The 14,521-nt window shown below is 41.2% G+C and overlaps 1 protein-coding gene across 1 annotated transcript in view; it reads right to left on the bottom strand.

The window, feature by feature from the left end:
• Nucleotides 1–2,811: 2,811 nt before the first annotated feature.
• Nucleotides 2,812–14,521, bottom strand: part of LOC138192585 (band 4.1-like protein 1) — a 49,572-nt gene continuing 37,862 nt past the window's right edge. The window contains exons 17-24 of the mRNA XM_069140069.1: nucleotides 13,389–13,439; nucleotides 12,570–12,968; nucleotides 6,813–7,034; nucleotides 6,642–6,701; nucleotides 6,321–6,410; nucleotides 6,141–6,221; nucleotides 4,707–4,823; nucleotides 2,812–4,594 (exon numbers count right to left, since the gene is read on the bottom strand). Of these exons, the coding sequence (XP_068996170.1) occupies nucleotides 4,589–4,594; nucleotides 4,707–4,823; nucleotides 6,141–6,221; nucleotides 6,321–6,410; nucleotides 6,642–6,701; nucleotides 6,813–7,034; nucleotides 12,570–12,968; nucleotides 13,389–13,439 (1,026 nt within the window). The 3' untranslated portion in view covers nucleotides 2,812–4,588. The remainder of the gene's footprint in view (nucleotides 4,595–4,706; nucleotides 4,824–6,140; nucleotides 6,222–6,320; nucleotides 6,411–6,641; nucleotides 6,702–6,812; nucleotides 7,035–12,569; nucleotides 12,969–13,388; nucleotides 13,440–14,521) is intronic.

Below are 14,521 nucleotides of genomic sequence, written 5' to 3'. Positions count from 1 at the left end.
CAAATCTAAGTGCTGCCTCTTCGTGAGGCCATGCAATATGGAGTAAAGCTTCGCAAACGCGTGGGTGAACTTTTCACATTTCTGACAGAGCCTTTTGAAATTTCCGTTTGGGAAGAAGAAAGGCGATTCACTGGTTCATTTTGGAGTTTTTAACAACATTGGTTTGCACTGGAAAAAGCTAGACAGTGGATCATGAGTTTAATAGGCTATAATTTTCTCAAATGCCTAAGTTCCCCAAGGAACCCACTTGCATACTTAATTTTAAATTGTTACATTTAACTTGTTTATTAAGGTCACACTTGAAGATAAGTGGCCAGAGTTCAGCTGAAAAGACCAAAAAAAAACTCACATTAAATATGAAATCCCTCTGTTTGTTTCATATAAACATGAACAAACTACTAACATGTGGAACCTGTCATCATAATGAATGCAAGTACAATACTGAAAAAAGACAGAGGATGCATTTTGGCTTCGTGGAAGACGTCGTTAAAGCATTCAATGGAAATAATGTAGTAGAAACTCTGAGGCACAAACCAAACATCTCTGTAGCTGTCTCATCTGACCTGCAAAAGCCTCGCAGCGCCGTTTTTCTTCAGAGCAACACTCATTTATTTTTGAAGAGTCGAAAGTAACGTCCAGGGCTGGACTGGGACAAAGAAATCGGTTCTGGCATTTTTGTGCCGGGCTGCTCACCATCCTTCCAATACGTACGTTCATGCATGCCTAAGTGTGTGCATCACATTCGTTCATGCTCCAGTATTCCATTCAATTAAAAATCAGGAATTGATTTGCACATTTAACACATGTAATCTTTTTCTCCCTTTGAACCAATTGTAAATGTAGTTCTGTGCGTCGAGTCATCTTCACAGTGTGAAGAAAGAGAGAAAGAACAGCGTTTGTTTCCGTGTTCCTCTTATACAGATGCTTTTGACGAGCGTTTTAAAAACAACTCATAAGTGCAATTATTATCTGAAAATATACAACTGTAAAAGTGTTTATTACCTCCTTTTGATTTGTTTACTGGTCTTGCAGTGATGTCCTCACAGAGAGGAGAGCATGTATGCTGAATTTCCTCAAATTGTTCCGTACGCTGTACAGTATCTGCATCACTATGATCTGTTAACACTTAGCAAGCTCGCTAAATTCAAACGTATTTTGTAAAGAACAAAAAAGTTGATGGGTCAGGTCTTCAATGACACATTCCAAATCACGCAACGCTAAATTGTATATCTTTCCTCTCAGCAATCACTTTGCAAGACGCTCAAATACTAATTTACAACATTGTTTGTGGTATTTTGAATGCTGTTCGCGTACACTTCTGTCTTTTTATATCCTCCCCAGCAGTAAGATGCATTTTCAGTATCGTAACAAGCTGAGAAACAAACTTCAGCAGTAGGTGCGTGTGGAATAATTACTTCTTCCAATAGTATTAATGAAACCGGAGTCTTTCTGTTGCATTTCTCCAACATTGCTAGAGAGCATTTTGCATACATATTCCTTTTCCTCAACAAACCTTGGGGTGCTTGGTAAAAAAAATTAAAAAAAAAAACACCACCGCAGATATATAAAGAGCTGCTTTTTGTACTGCATTATTTTTTCATGATTGCAAAACACAGGAGCTGAACTTAATTACCGTCTTTGATGAAAACTATAGACACAAACACAGACGTGTTACAGACATCAAACAGAGGGCTTCCCTTCTCATCTGGTTCTTTTTTGTCTTTTTTTTTTCTCTCTCTTCTTTATTCATATTGGAAGGAATGCAAGTACAATGTACAGCAAAGACGCAGCACCAAGCAATGGAGAGCAGCAGAGCAGAAGAGATGAAGCTGCGGAGGAGGACAGCTTTGTACAGAAAGGACAGGGCCAGGTTTGAGGGTCAGCCAGAGGTCGTCCAATCATATTTCGGCACCAGGTTGTCTCAGCCACAGCCAAGTGTATGCGATTAATCACAGTCTGGTTGTTTACTTGTCAGATGTCCATGAGCAGGCCTTTTTCTGAACAGAGTGAGGAAGTTTGACCTTGCAGCTTGATCCAAGGAGAATTTGGATATTTTTTTGTCCCATAGTGAAGGATGGTGAGAAGGATTTCAGCAGGGTAATGTTTGATGTCAGCGCAAAGCTCACTTCGTTTTTGGTAACCGGTTCCCTCTAGTGTACATCAAGCCGGTGGCCATTAACTACTTCACATCTTCACAATCCACCAAACAGCACCAAATATACAGTACACGGTATGCATGGCTGCATTCTTTTTTTTTTTTTTTTTTTTCTTTTCTTTTCTTTTTTTTTTTTTTTATCCAGCTTCCAGTTTGTCACCCACATCCATGACTAACCATCACTTTAAAGGATCTGGAACCAAAATCCGAAACACAACAGGAGTTACACGACACATGTGGACATTGACTGTAAAGTTTAGTGTCTGAAAGCCAAAGTTACACCTCAGTAATACTCTCATAAACCTGACATGACAGTTTTTAACATTGTTTTTATCTGGTGAATGAATTTTCTGCTGCACTTAAATATAAAATATGACTTTTGCAAAGAAACTGAATTTTTTTTTTTTTTTTTTTTTTTTTTTTTTTTTTTTTTTTTAAATTAGTTGCATTAAAGACACTATAATTAAAGGGAAACCATGCCATGCCAAGTTTATGCATTTGACTTTCTGGCACTTTTGTAATTAAAAGTAGCTTGTTCATACAAAGTTATTTCATACAAAACCCGAGTTTGTACAATTTGACTGCTACCTTAGTTGGCACATTACATGTCTATGGCATCTCTATGTAACCAAATCACACACAGCTAAAGGTTAAGAGACGCTTCTCCTACTGTATATTTTATTCATTTATAACACTGTACTTTACATGACAGAGTATTGGAATAGTGCTGATGCATAATACCATTTCAGCAGGCAGGATGTAGACGTTAAGATGAAGAAAACTGCTTGTAAAATGAACAGCAGTGAGAAACCATCAGTCACCACAACAGAATGACGGCTTCACAGACTTTATGTTTCTTCATCGGCAGGTAAAATTAGAAGAAAACTTATGATTATGAAGATATACTGTTCAGCACTGGTGGCTGGAAATGAGATGAACGTGTTGAGGGTTGTATCAAAAGCAACAAACTATAGACAATTTTACATCGTTGGATCTTGTGATTAACAAAACTGAATGCTCGATACTTCCCACTTTTCTGACGAATACTCTTCATTTCCTTTCAGGAAGCTTAATTTCCTTTTTCAGACTTGATATTGCGAATAATTCTGCCTCTGCGTCTGCTATTTTTCAGGATGTTTCTTTCCTGATTCTGGATAATATCATCCATCCTTATGTGTTCAATATCCAACGTACTCAATTACAATCCAAAAAGGCAAGAAATTATCACGCAAACATTATCTCAAACATGACTTTTTACTGATGCAGCAGCCCGTTCTGTGACGTGAACCTACTATATGTACTTAACTACACAAAATGGCCAAAGTGGTATTATATCCAGCTGAAAGCATATCTAAAGGCTGGAAGAGGAGGGGAACTGGGCTCCGTCTGAGACATCGGCATGCTCAGAAACTACATCGCCAATGTTTGAATAAATACAACAGAGACACTGTGTATTAACAGCTCCTACAGTCAAGACATAGATGCATAACCTTGCATACTTGCCACCCACACATCAAGGTGAAATACATTTAACAGAAGTAAAGTATTGAAGGTGAGACAGATAGAGGGAAGTACAGTGATCAGACTATCTAACTTTGGTCCTCGATAAAGTTGTCTGAAGGACCATGATCCTTTCTAATCAATGCATCCTCATCGTTCGGTGTGATGAGATGGACCAAAGCTCACTTCATTTTAACCGTCAATGCAGGAATGAAAACTTAAGAGAGGATCTTCTGCTCTCACTAAAACCCTGCTTCACTGGATGCTTTATAAAAATTCTGGAGCGACATGTTATGGATTACTTTACTCATCAACGGACAAAGTGAAAACACACACACACTTACGTTTTTTTTTCAGCAGACACCGCCAGATGATTTCTTGTTATTCGTTACAGCAAGATAAGACACTCATATTCCTAATTTCCCAAATGCCACTCTCTGTATGGAGTAGTTACCAACATGGCACACAATCCTGGATTATTCCACAGTGAGTGAGGGTACAGACTATCTAAACAAACCCCTTCTACATTAATTCCTTTTGACCTTTGAGGAATACTCCACTGGTTTGAACATAGAGGCCCTGAGAGGTCCACAAGGAATTTAATTGGATTATGTTTTTAAATGTTCCCCATGTTTTGGATTCTGGAGGCATTCTGTCAACCAGTTAAAGACCACAAATGATTTCTTTTTTTTTTTTTTCTTTTTTTTTTGCAGAATGACCAAGTGACCACTCCACTGAAAATGAATGATTTCACTAGTGAAATGCTTGAATCAAAATAAAACATAAGAATTTGGAAGGAGTCCCGTTTCAGATTGTTTTGCTCCATCAGAATGCCACTGGCATTTAAGTCTTATCAGTCGGGATGGTGGGTGGCAATTTCAGGTCGGGTACTGACGCTTCTGATCCAGAGGGGGGCACTCTTGTCTTGGGAAATCAGGACTGTAGAGAAGAAAGAGGAGAGTCAACCACAAATCCCTGATCCTCAAAGGAGGTTAGAGGAGGCTAAATCCTGGCCTGATACTATCATTTGGAGTCAAGATGGCACCTGTACCTCTGATGCACCATGTCGATCCCCAGTAGATGATTCAGTTTCCCTGACAACAACTGCCTTTGTCACCTGCATGTCTGGATGCTGCTGCTTGGCTTCCTGTATTGCAATAGCCAGAGCCTGCAAGAAAAGAGTCAATATTTAAACTTCAGTACTTCATACAACTTTTCTGTGTTTTTCAGCTCCAGACTGAATTCCAAATAAAGTTCCTATTTGATAATAACAGAAGGGAAATTCGACACAATTTCCCTGCAGCAAAGGCAATTTCAGACAATGTTTTATGCCCCCAAATTGAGCTGAAGACATTTGTCTTATTGATTAACCTTTCGGTAGAAAAATAATCAGCAACTACTATAAATGTTACAATAATTCACCATTTCAATTATTTTCAGCAGACTATTTTGCATACTTTATTTATATCCATAATGCATTTGTTAATTGTAAGAGCCCAAAGCTGTAACCCTTACTTTTGTGTGTGTTTATACAAAATGCTGTTTAGAAACAGTTCTCATACTGAAATAATTATTATATAGACAATTAAAAAGCCTCACTGGAAGAAACAAATCCCCAAAATACCCAGCAACTAAAAATGTCCAAAAAACCCCACCCAAAACCAATGAGTAATAGCAGAAAATACTGTCCTTATGAGTCATGGTTCTGCCATTTAATTTGTTGTATTTCCTGTTTTATTTTTCAATGGCTCTGTTCCAAATGTTGTACTCAGTACTAACGCTCACTATTTTGAGTGCATACGTTCGTTCACACTGACAAGAATGAAAACATGCAGTGCACTACAAGTTCCCCGATGATGCACTCAAAACGGTCCAAAAATTAAGTGTCGGATGCGACAGATGTTTTCCACCATTTACAGAAACAACGTTAGAAACAACAACAATAAAATAATTGATAATAAATAATTAAAGCCAGCAGTTATGTTGGCAGGTGATGCATTCAGATGTTAAGGTTAATGTCGGAAAGTGATGAACGGTGCTGTGCGGTTTAAGAGAACACCAACATGTCCAAATTTAAGTACTCAATTAAACATGGAGGAGTACTATATGTGAATGTACTAATGGAAGTACATCATTTGGAACACAGCCCTTATCTACCCCGCCCTGATTAGTTTAATCTTTCCCTCGTTGTTCTCCTCTCCGCTGTGTATTTCGTCTGTGTGTTTCCTTCTTATGTTGTCAGTTTATTTTTTCTGTCCCCATGTTTTTGGCTCTTTGTGTCTGCTCCATGCCTGTTCTCATTTGTGTTTTTGACCCTGCTTTTCAGACTCAGCCCCCAGCTGGCGCTCTGTAGTTTTGTTTGCCTCTTTTTTTTAACCCCTGACCTGAAAAGTTTATGTTTGTTCCTCTCTCCCCCTGTGAGCTACTCAAACTATACTTTTTTGACTAGGGTTTGATCCACAGTTTACGCGCCATGTCGGCTCACCTGCTCCTGGTCGACATCGTCGTCTCCTGTGATTATGATCCTCTTTTCGATCCTGGTCTCTGAATATCCTCCTTTCACCGTCTGCAACACACAATGGCTTTTCTTTTAATATCCTTCAATGTAACCCGCATTTAGCATAATTCAGACAGACCAGTTGACCATGAAATGGTGCTTCTTTACCTTTGTGACGTGAGTGGTTGCTGAGGTAACATTTTCAGCAACGAGGATGGGTGACCCCGACGCCTCTCTTCCAAGACTGCCCTTGTGCACCTGAGAAAGCATCAGAGCAGGTGTCATTTGGCAAATACTATAAACACACACATGAACAAATCATGACAGAGGATAAGAACAACAGCAATTCCTTTTAGATACTTTACAACATCCTGTCAGGCACATATTCATGACTTCATGTCTTTGTAAGTAGGTTTAAACTCTGGAGAGCAGCGAGGAGTGTGCTGCAGGTTGAGTTCAAATTGAAGAGGTCCTCTTGTTTGTACTCACAGGGGACACGCTCTGTCTTGTAGAGTAGGAGACTTCACTCAGTCCAGTGATACCATGATCCTGCAAGAGATCGGTTCAGCTTCAGCAATGGATAGTAGGACATTTTCAGCTCTAGTTTTCTTTAAATATTTGTCTAATCTACAACATTTCTCACTAAAATATGTAATTCACCTGATCTGTGAACTCCACGATGGTCGTTGTGACCTCTGACCCGTTGGGCTGAGTCTCCGTCCTGACGTCCGTCTTCCTCACTGCTGGTGTGGGCATGATATCACTGGCCTCTCTGCTCAGCGGTGCGCCGCCGGAGATTCGACTGGTTTCTCTGTGCGACTGCTCTCTGTCCACTGACGACGACATGGGCACCGACCTCTTTGGTTTTTTGGGAACTACAGGCTTAAGAGAAAATAAAACAAAGAACAAGTTTAAGGTCGGTGAGTTTGATGATTTGTTGCCTTTTTTCCGAAATTCAGTGGGGAAACTGGACTTCAAAAGGCTTGAAGTTGGAGGCAGCTTGCCTACAAAAGGACCACATTTAATCAATATGGTGACTCAGGAATGAACAGAAGAGCACTTCGGATCTGTGAAGAAGAAGATGTTTGTCAGCTCTTTCAAAGACAGAAGATCAGGAAAGCACCAGGGCCAGATGGTGTGTCTCCCTCCTGTCTGAAAGCCTGCGATGACCAGCTGGCCTCCATCTTTACGCAGATCTTCAACACATCGCTGGAGCTGTGTGAAGTTCCCTCCTGCTTCTAACCCTCCACAATCATCCCGGCTCCCAAAAAACCCTCCATCACAGGACTAAATGACTACCGGCCCGTCGCCCTGATGTCTGTTGTCAAGAAGTCCTTTGAAAGACTGGTATTGGCCCACCTGAAGGACACTACAGGTCCCCTGCTGGACCCCCTGCAGTTTGCCTACCGGAAAAACAGGTCGATGGATGACGCAATCACTGCAATGCATCCTGCAACACCTCGACTCCTCAGGGACATATGCACGGATGTGGGAGGACGACTAACAGGCAGAGTCCAGCGCCCTGAGGTTTGTGATGGGACTGGCTGGCCTGCACTACTACACAGGCAGAACTCCTCCTCAACCCCTGCACTCAGCAGGACACATCCAAAGACCGCTGGGAAAAGGAGAACCAGCAAAAAAAAAAACTCCACAACAATCTAGCCTGCAACTTGAAAACAGATTTGCTCCATTGTCGCAGGATCCTAAATCTCTATCTGATGACCCGGATAAGCAGCTATCTTCTCAAAGCAGGGTAAGAACTGAGAGTAAACGTGAACGTAAAAGGCCGCAGGGAAAGCTAATGACTGGGCCTGAACCTCTGATTGTTGGTGACTTTGCTGTAAAAAATTGTAGAACGATGTGCAAGCAAGAATACCAAAATACTCTGCTTTCTGAAAGATATGGTCTCTAACACGAGAGACAAAATCCTGGACATCGTGGCTGACCATCCCATGGTGAAAAACATCATGGTGCATACAGGAAGCTGTGATATTGTGAAACAACAGTCTGAAGTTCTGAAGCGAGACTTTATTGATCTGTTAAACACAGTCAGCTCCGTCAATGCTGAGGTGTTTATCAGTGGCCCTCTTTCACCTGTCAGAGGAGGAGATGAAAGATCCAGCAGGCTGTTTGCACTGAACAAATGGCTGTCAACTGTATGCACTGACCATTCAGTACATTTTATCAATAATTTCTACCTTAACTGGGAGCGCAGACATCTTTTTAAGGCAGATAGAGTTTGCCTGAACAAGTCAGGGGTAAGACTGTTTACCTCTAATCTATTTCACTTCCTGCGTCACCCGTCTGTTCCCACTGCCAAGGACAAGAGACAAGAGGAGTCTAAACGAGAGATAACCCCACAACATCGCCGTAGAGACCTTCGGGGAAGGATGCCCCAAGAGGAGAGCCAAGAGGAGGAGTCTCCAACCTCATCACCAGGGACCGCCTCGTATCACCCACTTTCTCCCCCCCTCCGAGAGGAGGAGTCTTTACCTCCCTCACCAGCCCCTACTTCCACTCCCCAGTCCCCATCGAGGTCTCCCTCCTCTCCACTCACCCCACCCTCCCCCCGCCTGGAGTTCACTGACCACATGAAAGAGCTGGCCACTGCTGGAACCAAACTCCCTCCCCGCCCCACTCCCATTTTCTCTCCTATAAACCCTCTTCGACGTCCAGCTCCAGCTCCACCTCCACGTCCAAGCACAAACTTGACTTTTTGTTTTGAACTGAAACTTGGTTGGACCAAGATAACAGTGCATCTGTTCTTATTGAATCAACACCTCACAACTTCAGTTTCATGAGTGAAACAAGAGCGCACAAGAAAGGAGGTGGAGTTGCTATTTTATTTAACGATTCTCTTCAATGTAAGCAGATGTCCTTTGGTCATTTTACTTCTTTTGAATATGCAGCTCTGAATTCCTCTCGAGCTTTATTCCTAAACATCTACAGACCACCGAAATACTGTGCAACCTTCTTTGATGAGTTTACTGAGCTGCTGTCTATAATCTGTATTGATTTTGACTGTGTTGTTATTGTTGGTGATTTTAATATCCATGTTGATGATCCCCAGGACAGAGGGTCTATTGAACTATGTGGTGTCCTTGATAACTATGATCTCACTCAGCATGTGACAGGACCCACCCACAACAGGAGACACACTCTGGACCTCATCATCACCAAAGGTCTAAACATCTCCAAGGTTGCTGTGACTGATGTTGCACTCTCCGATCATTCCTGTGTTTTCTTTGAGAGTTCAATCTCCTGGCACACAAATGTCCAAACCGAGGTTATGACAAAGCGTTACATCTCTGAAAACACCGGTGAACTATTTACTCAGAGGTTCTCCTCCGCACCATCCCTCTCTGGCATCTCAGTCAACGAGCTTGGAGATGGCTTCAATTCTAAAGTAAAAAAATGTTATTGATTCCATTGCATCCACTAAAGTGAAGGTTGTTGCTGGTAAGCAAAGATCTCCTTGGAGAAATGCCACGCTGGTCGGAATAGAGAAAAGAGAGTGTCGAAAAGTTGAGCGCAGGTGGCGAAAAACAAATCTCCAGGTTCACTGTAACATCTATAAAGAAAGACTTCGCAATTATAATTTGGAACTGAGAAATGTAAGGCAGTCCTTCTCTGACATCATAACCAAAAACAATAACAATACACGCGCCTTACTTGCTACCGTCGACAGGCTAACGAACCCTCCAGTGTCAGTAGCTGCTGAGCTCCAATCCACTTGGGCATGCAATCAATTTGCCTCCTTTTTTACTGACAAAATTCAGAAAATCAGACAAGCAGTAAGTGCCTCCACACCAACCACATGATATGTGTTGTCCCCATCTCTAAATAATATCCATTCAAATATAATGACACAATTTCATTCAATCAACCATGGAAGTCTGGAAGACATTATACAACATCTGAAGTCCTCCTCCTGCAGCTTGGATATTATACCAACACACTTTTTCAAAAATATTTCCAAACTGCATGACCATTGATCTTTTACAAATTGTAAACACATCCCTTCTCTCAGGTGTCTTTCCTCAGGCCCTAAAAACTGCAGTTATTAAACCACTCCTAAAAAAAAAGGCTAATTTAGACTCCGCAACAATGAAAAAGTATAGGCCAATATCAAACCTCCCATTTTTAGGTAAAATAATGGAAAAAGCGGTTTTTCAACAGCTGAATAACTTCTTGGCCGTAAATAACTGTTTTGATGTCTTCCAGTCAGGCTCTCGACAGCACCACAGTACTGAAACTGCTCTTGTTAAGGTTTTCAACGACATCCACTTAAACACAGACAGTGGCAGAATTTCATTCTTAGTATTACTGGATCTCAGTGCTGCATTCGACACGGTTGACCATGACATACTACTAGACAGACTAAAAATCTGGGTGGGACTCTCTGGCACAGCATTAAACTGGTTTGAATCCTACTTGAAGGACAGAGAATACTTTGTGTCTGTAGCTAGTTACACATCAGAGCAGACTAAAATGACATGTGGTGTTCCCCAAGGTTCAATTCTGGGGCCTCTTCTGTTCAACATCTACATGCTTCCACTGGCTCAGATTATGGAAAGAAACAAAGTGTGTTATCATAATTATGCAGACGACACACAAATCTACATAACTATATCGCCAGGGGATTAAAATCCCATACAAGGGTTGGGTAAACACATTAAAGTTCTGAAGTCTTTACACTAGTTTCCTGTCCAACAAAGAATTGACTTTAAAATCCTGCTGTTGGTTTATAAAGCACTGAATGGTTTAGGGCCAAAATACATTTCTGATCTGCTGCTACCTTATGAACCATCCCGACCCCTCAGGTCGTCTGGGACGAGTCTCCTTTCTGTTCCCAGAGTCAGAACTAAACACGGAGAAGCAGCATTCAGTTTTTCTGCTCCACATACAGTATCTGGAACAAACTCCCAGAAAGCTGCAGGTCTGCTGAGACTCTCAGCTGCTTCAAATCAAGATTGAAGACTTTTCTGTTTGCTGCTGCCTTCAATTGAACCAGATTCAAGGATGTTGATCAATTTCCTGCATTTCTGCATTTTATTTTGTTTTCTTAAACTGCACTGCAACTTTTATTCTATTTTTTTTTTAGCTTGTTTAATGTTTTAATGACTGTTTTTTAATGTTTAAATCAATGTTCTTAATTGTTTTTAAATTTGCTTTTCCTTTGCCTGATGTTTTGATGTTTTTAATGTTTTTTTGTGAAGCACTTTGAATTGCCTTGTTGTTGAAATGTGCTATACAAATAAACTTGCCTTGCCTTGCCTTACAACGGACAGTCAGGACTACAGATAAAAATCATCGATGCCGACCTGCCCTCCATTCAGGACTTATCCATCCCACCCTGGACACCCTCTGTTTCAGCTCCTCCCCTCTAGGAGGCGTTACAGAGCACTGTGTGCAAAGACCACCAGAAACAAGAGCAGTTTTTATCCGCAGGCCGTCGTCACTCTGCTCAACACATAACATCTTCAACATCACTGGACGTTTTGCACGACACCCAACCGCATCAGCACCATTTGCACTGGGTGCAATTGCACCATTGTTTAGGTGTATATACTGTATGGATATATTTGTTTCATTGCTGTATTTATGTTTCTTTATGTTTTATATGTCTATTTATGTCTGTCTGTTTTTATTTTTTGCATGCTGCGAGATAAGCTACAACAAGAGTCAAATTCCTTGTATATGTAAACGTACCTGGCCAATAAAGCTGATTCTGATTCTAAAGAACTTCAAACTCATAACATAATCGCTTGTGTGTTTTTACTCAGTCTTTTAGCTGCTCTCTTGTTGATTTAAGTGCATTAAATATATATGTTTAGCTGTGCAGCTTTTTGACAAGTCAAATCTTAACCCTAAACCTGAGTTTAACCGCAAAACACGTGTGACAAACACTTTGGGTGGGATCGCACCATGATTTGTTTCTTTCATTTGAACCACAGTGGAAAAGTTGTCACCGCTCTGTTTTTGCATGTTTCATTCACATTAACCAAAGACTGCACAAGTTGTAAACAAAACGTGCATCAATTCATCAACAGCTCACTTCAGTGGTCTGTCATCACACTTTGATGGAATTTTGGGCAGCACAAACAGGGTAATACAGTGGTGTTTTGAGAGGGGAGGATGGAAATCCAGCCCAATTTCCTGTTGTTCTGGCAAAAAACACTTCTTCTAGTTAAAAACATGCTTAGAGATGTTATAAAACACTTGACTAATGATCTCTTGCTATTTTGTGGTACATTCAGATCCCATTCACACCCATGCTGACCTGCACGGGAGTGTAAATAAAAGAGGTGCATATTTTTATGTGCCTTAAAATAGCATTTTTTTTCTCGTCTGTCTGTAAAGTTTGACCAAAAGGAGCAGAAGTGCTTCAAACACAGCTGATATAAAAACGTCTACCTGCACATCGAGTCGTTTCACCTCTGGTCGGACTTCTTCTGCCGGGATGTGTTTGGCCGGAGGGCTGCTGCTGGCTCCTCTGGACAGAGGGGCTGACACTAAAGGAGGAGGTGGTTCGAAGGGGCCCTGCTGCTGGAAATCGATGCCCAGGCACAGACCCCCATCCGGGGACAGATCCCTATCTCCCAGCTCTGACATGCCCCTGGAGAACTCCTCCATGCCCGTGTGCAGGTCTGTAAGGACGGTGAAGTCTACTTCGGCCTCCAGGCTGGACGTTGAACTGACCGTGATGCTGGAGCACTTGCGCTCGATGCCCAGGTGGGTTTCCTTCAGGTACAGGATCTCATGGTCCAGGTCATCCTCTGATACAGAGCCCAGACGTCTCTCCCATGGTTCCCTCTACAGAGAAAAATATTGATAATGCATTCATATCGTGCGATTAAATCTCAATCAGAATTTCAGATCATGTACGAAACCTACAGGTATATTTACTCGTATAGTCAAAAAAACATTTTTGTCTCTCTGTTGATCAGAATTGTTTACTGACAGCCTGACAAAACATTAGAAATCAGATGTAATTGTTGGATTGTGTCTTGAATTTTGGTGCTGTTTGTTTCCCCTTTGATTAGATATGAATTTACCGACTTGTGCTTTTAATGAAATGCAAATAACGATATAATTTCCACACTTTACATGTAAAAACAAACATGCTAATAAGAACACGTCGAAGAAAATGTGTTAAAAACCTAATTATAGTTTGTTTACTCATTCCCCAAGTTGTGGCTACATAAATAAGAGAGGAGCTGAGTGATGACTCACTGAAGTGTCGTTGAAAGGATCCTCATGAATAGCAGGTGTCGGAGGAGTCTCCTATAAAAAAGAAAATTTAAGAAAAAAGCAAGCAAACATTAATGAAGCAAAAATAAACTTATCTCTATACCATAGCTAATGTCTGTGTAAGCATATCAGAAAAGGAGACAGCAGAAAGTTAGGAGATTTTCTTTGTTATTGCTTCTTCTGTTTGCAGCACATGTCTGATAAACGCTTTAATAGTCACATTTGCATTGTTTTCTTCTCTGTTTTTTTTTTTTTTTTTGCACTTGCTAAGGTTTTTATTGATAAGAGTAACACAACTAATTCATTTATAAACTTAAGGGGTTGTGCTAAACTTGCATGATAAGCGTGAGAATCCTACTGTCAAAGGCATGCACACAGGGTTTACTTCACAGGTTGACATCATTAGAAATGACTGCAAGTGCAATGGTAATGCCATGCACTGAAAGGTTTGATTTTTCACAATCCCTTTCAGGGAAAAGGCATTCATATTCGTAAAGGCAGCGTATGAATGCCTGAGCCCTGAAGAGGTTTGGCAGCTCTGCAGCCTGTGATTACATCTAATCGCCTCTTTACATTTTCTGCTACTGCTACAGAGATGCCAAGGCAGAACATTTGGTTCAAATGCCCTTCTCAGCCATTTACAAAAAGGGTTTAAATTATGTCAAAAAAGAGGTTTCAAAGAAAAATGGTGGAAAAGGGTCTTGCACTCCTTGCAACAGCAGCCACCTTTGCTCTGAGAGGATGTTGGAAGGAGGGACCAGGTGCAACGTGACAAGTTAAAGGTGGGATAAAAGGGACGCCAGAAGCTTAAGCAATGGGATATTTGCTTAAAGGCCCGCAGCGTTCTGAAATGGCCAAGCAAGATGTCAAGCTTTGCAGAGGGGAACAAGGGAAAGCAAATGCTCCCCGGGCCATGGACGTGAACTGAGTCGGTCAATGATGCGATGCGGAGGAACGTGAACTTTTGCTTTCTCATACACAGCCACATGGGTTCTGAAGTATATGTGTGCGTGATTTTTTTTTTTTTGGTGTGTTTTTTGTTTTTAAGATGGTAAAAACAAGATTTGCACGACATTGCCTGAAGCTCATGCAATGTTTGACTTTCCGATGACTGA

This window comes from Embiotoca jacksoni, unplaced genomic scaffold (assembly GCF_022577435.1).
Source record: "Embiotoca jacksoni isolate LCO1_2020_lvr unplaced genomic scaffold, fEmbJac1.0.p SCAF_9, whole genome shotgun sequence".
Lineage (NCBI taxonomy): Eukaryota > Metazoa > Chordata > Actinopteri > Embiotocidae > Embiotoca > Embiotoca jacksoni.
Note: the sequence above shows the minus strand (reverse complement) of the source record. Positions and strands in the feature narration are given on the sequence as shown.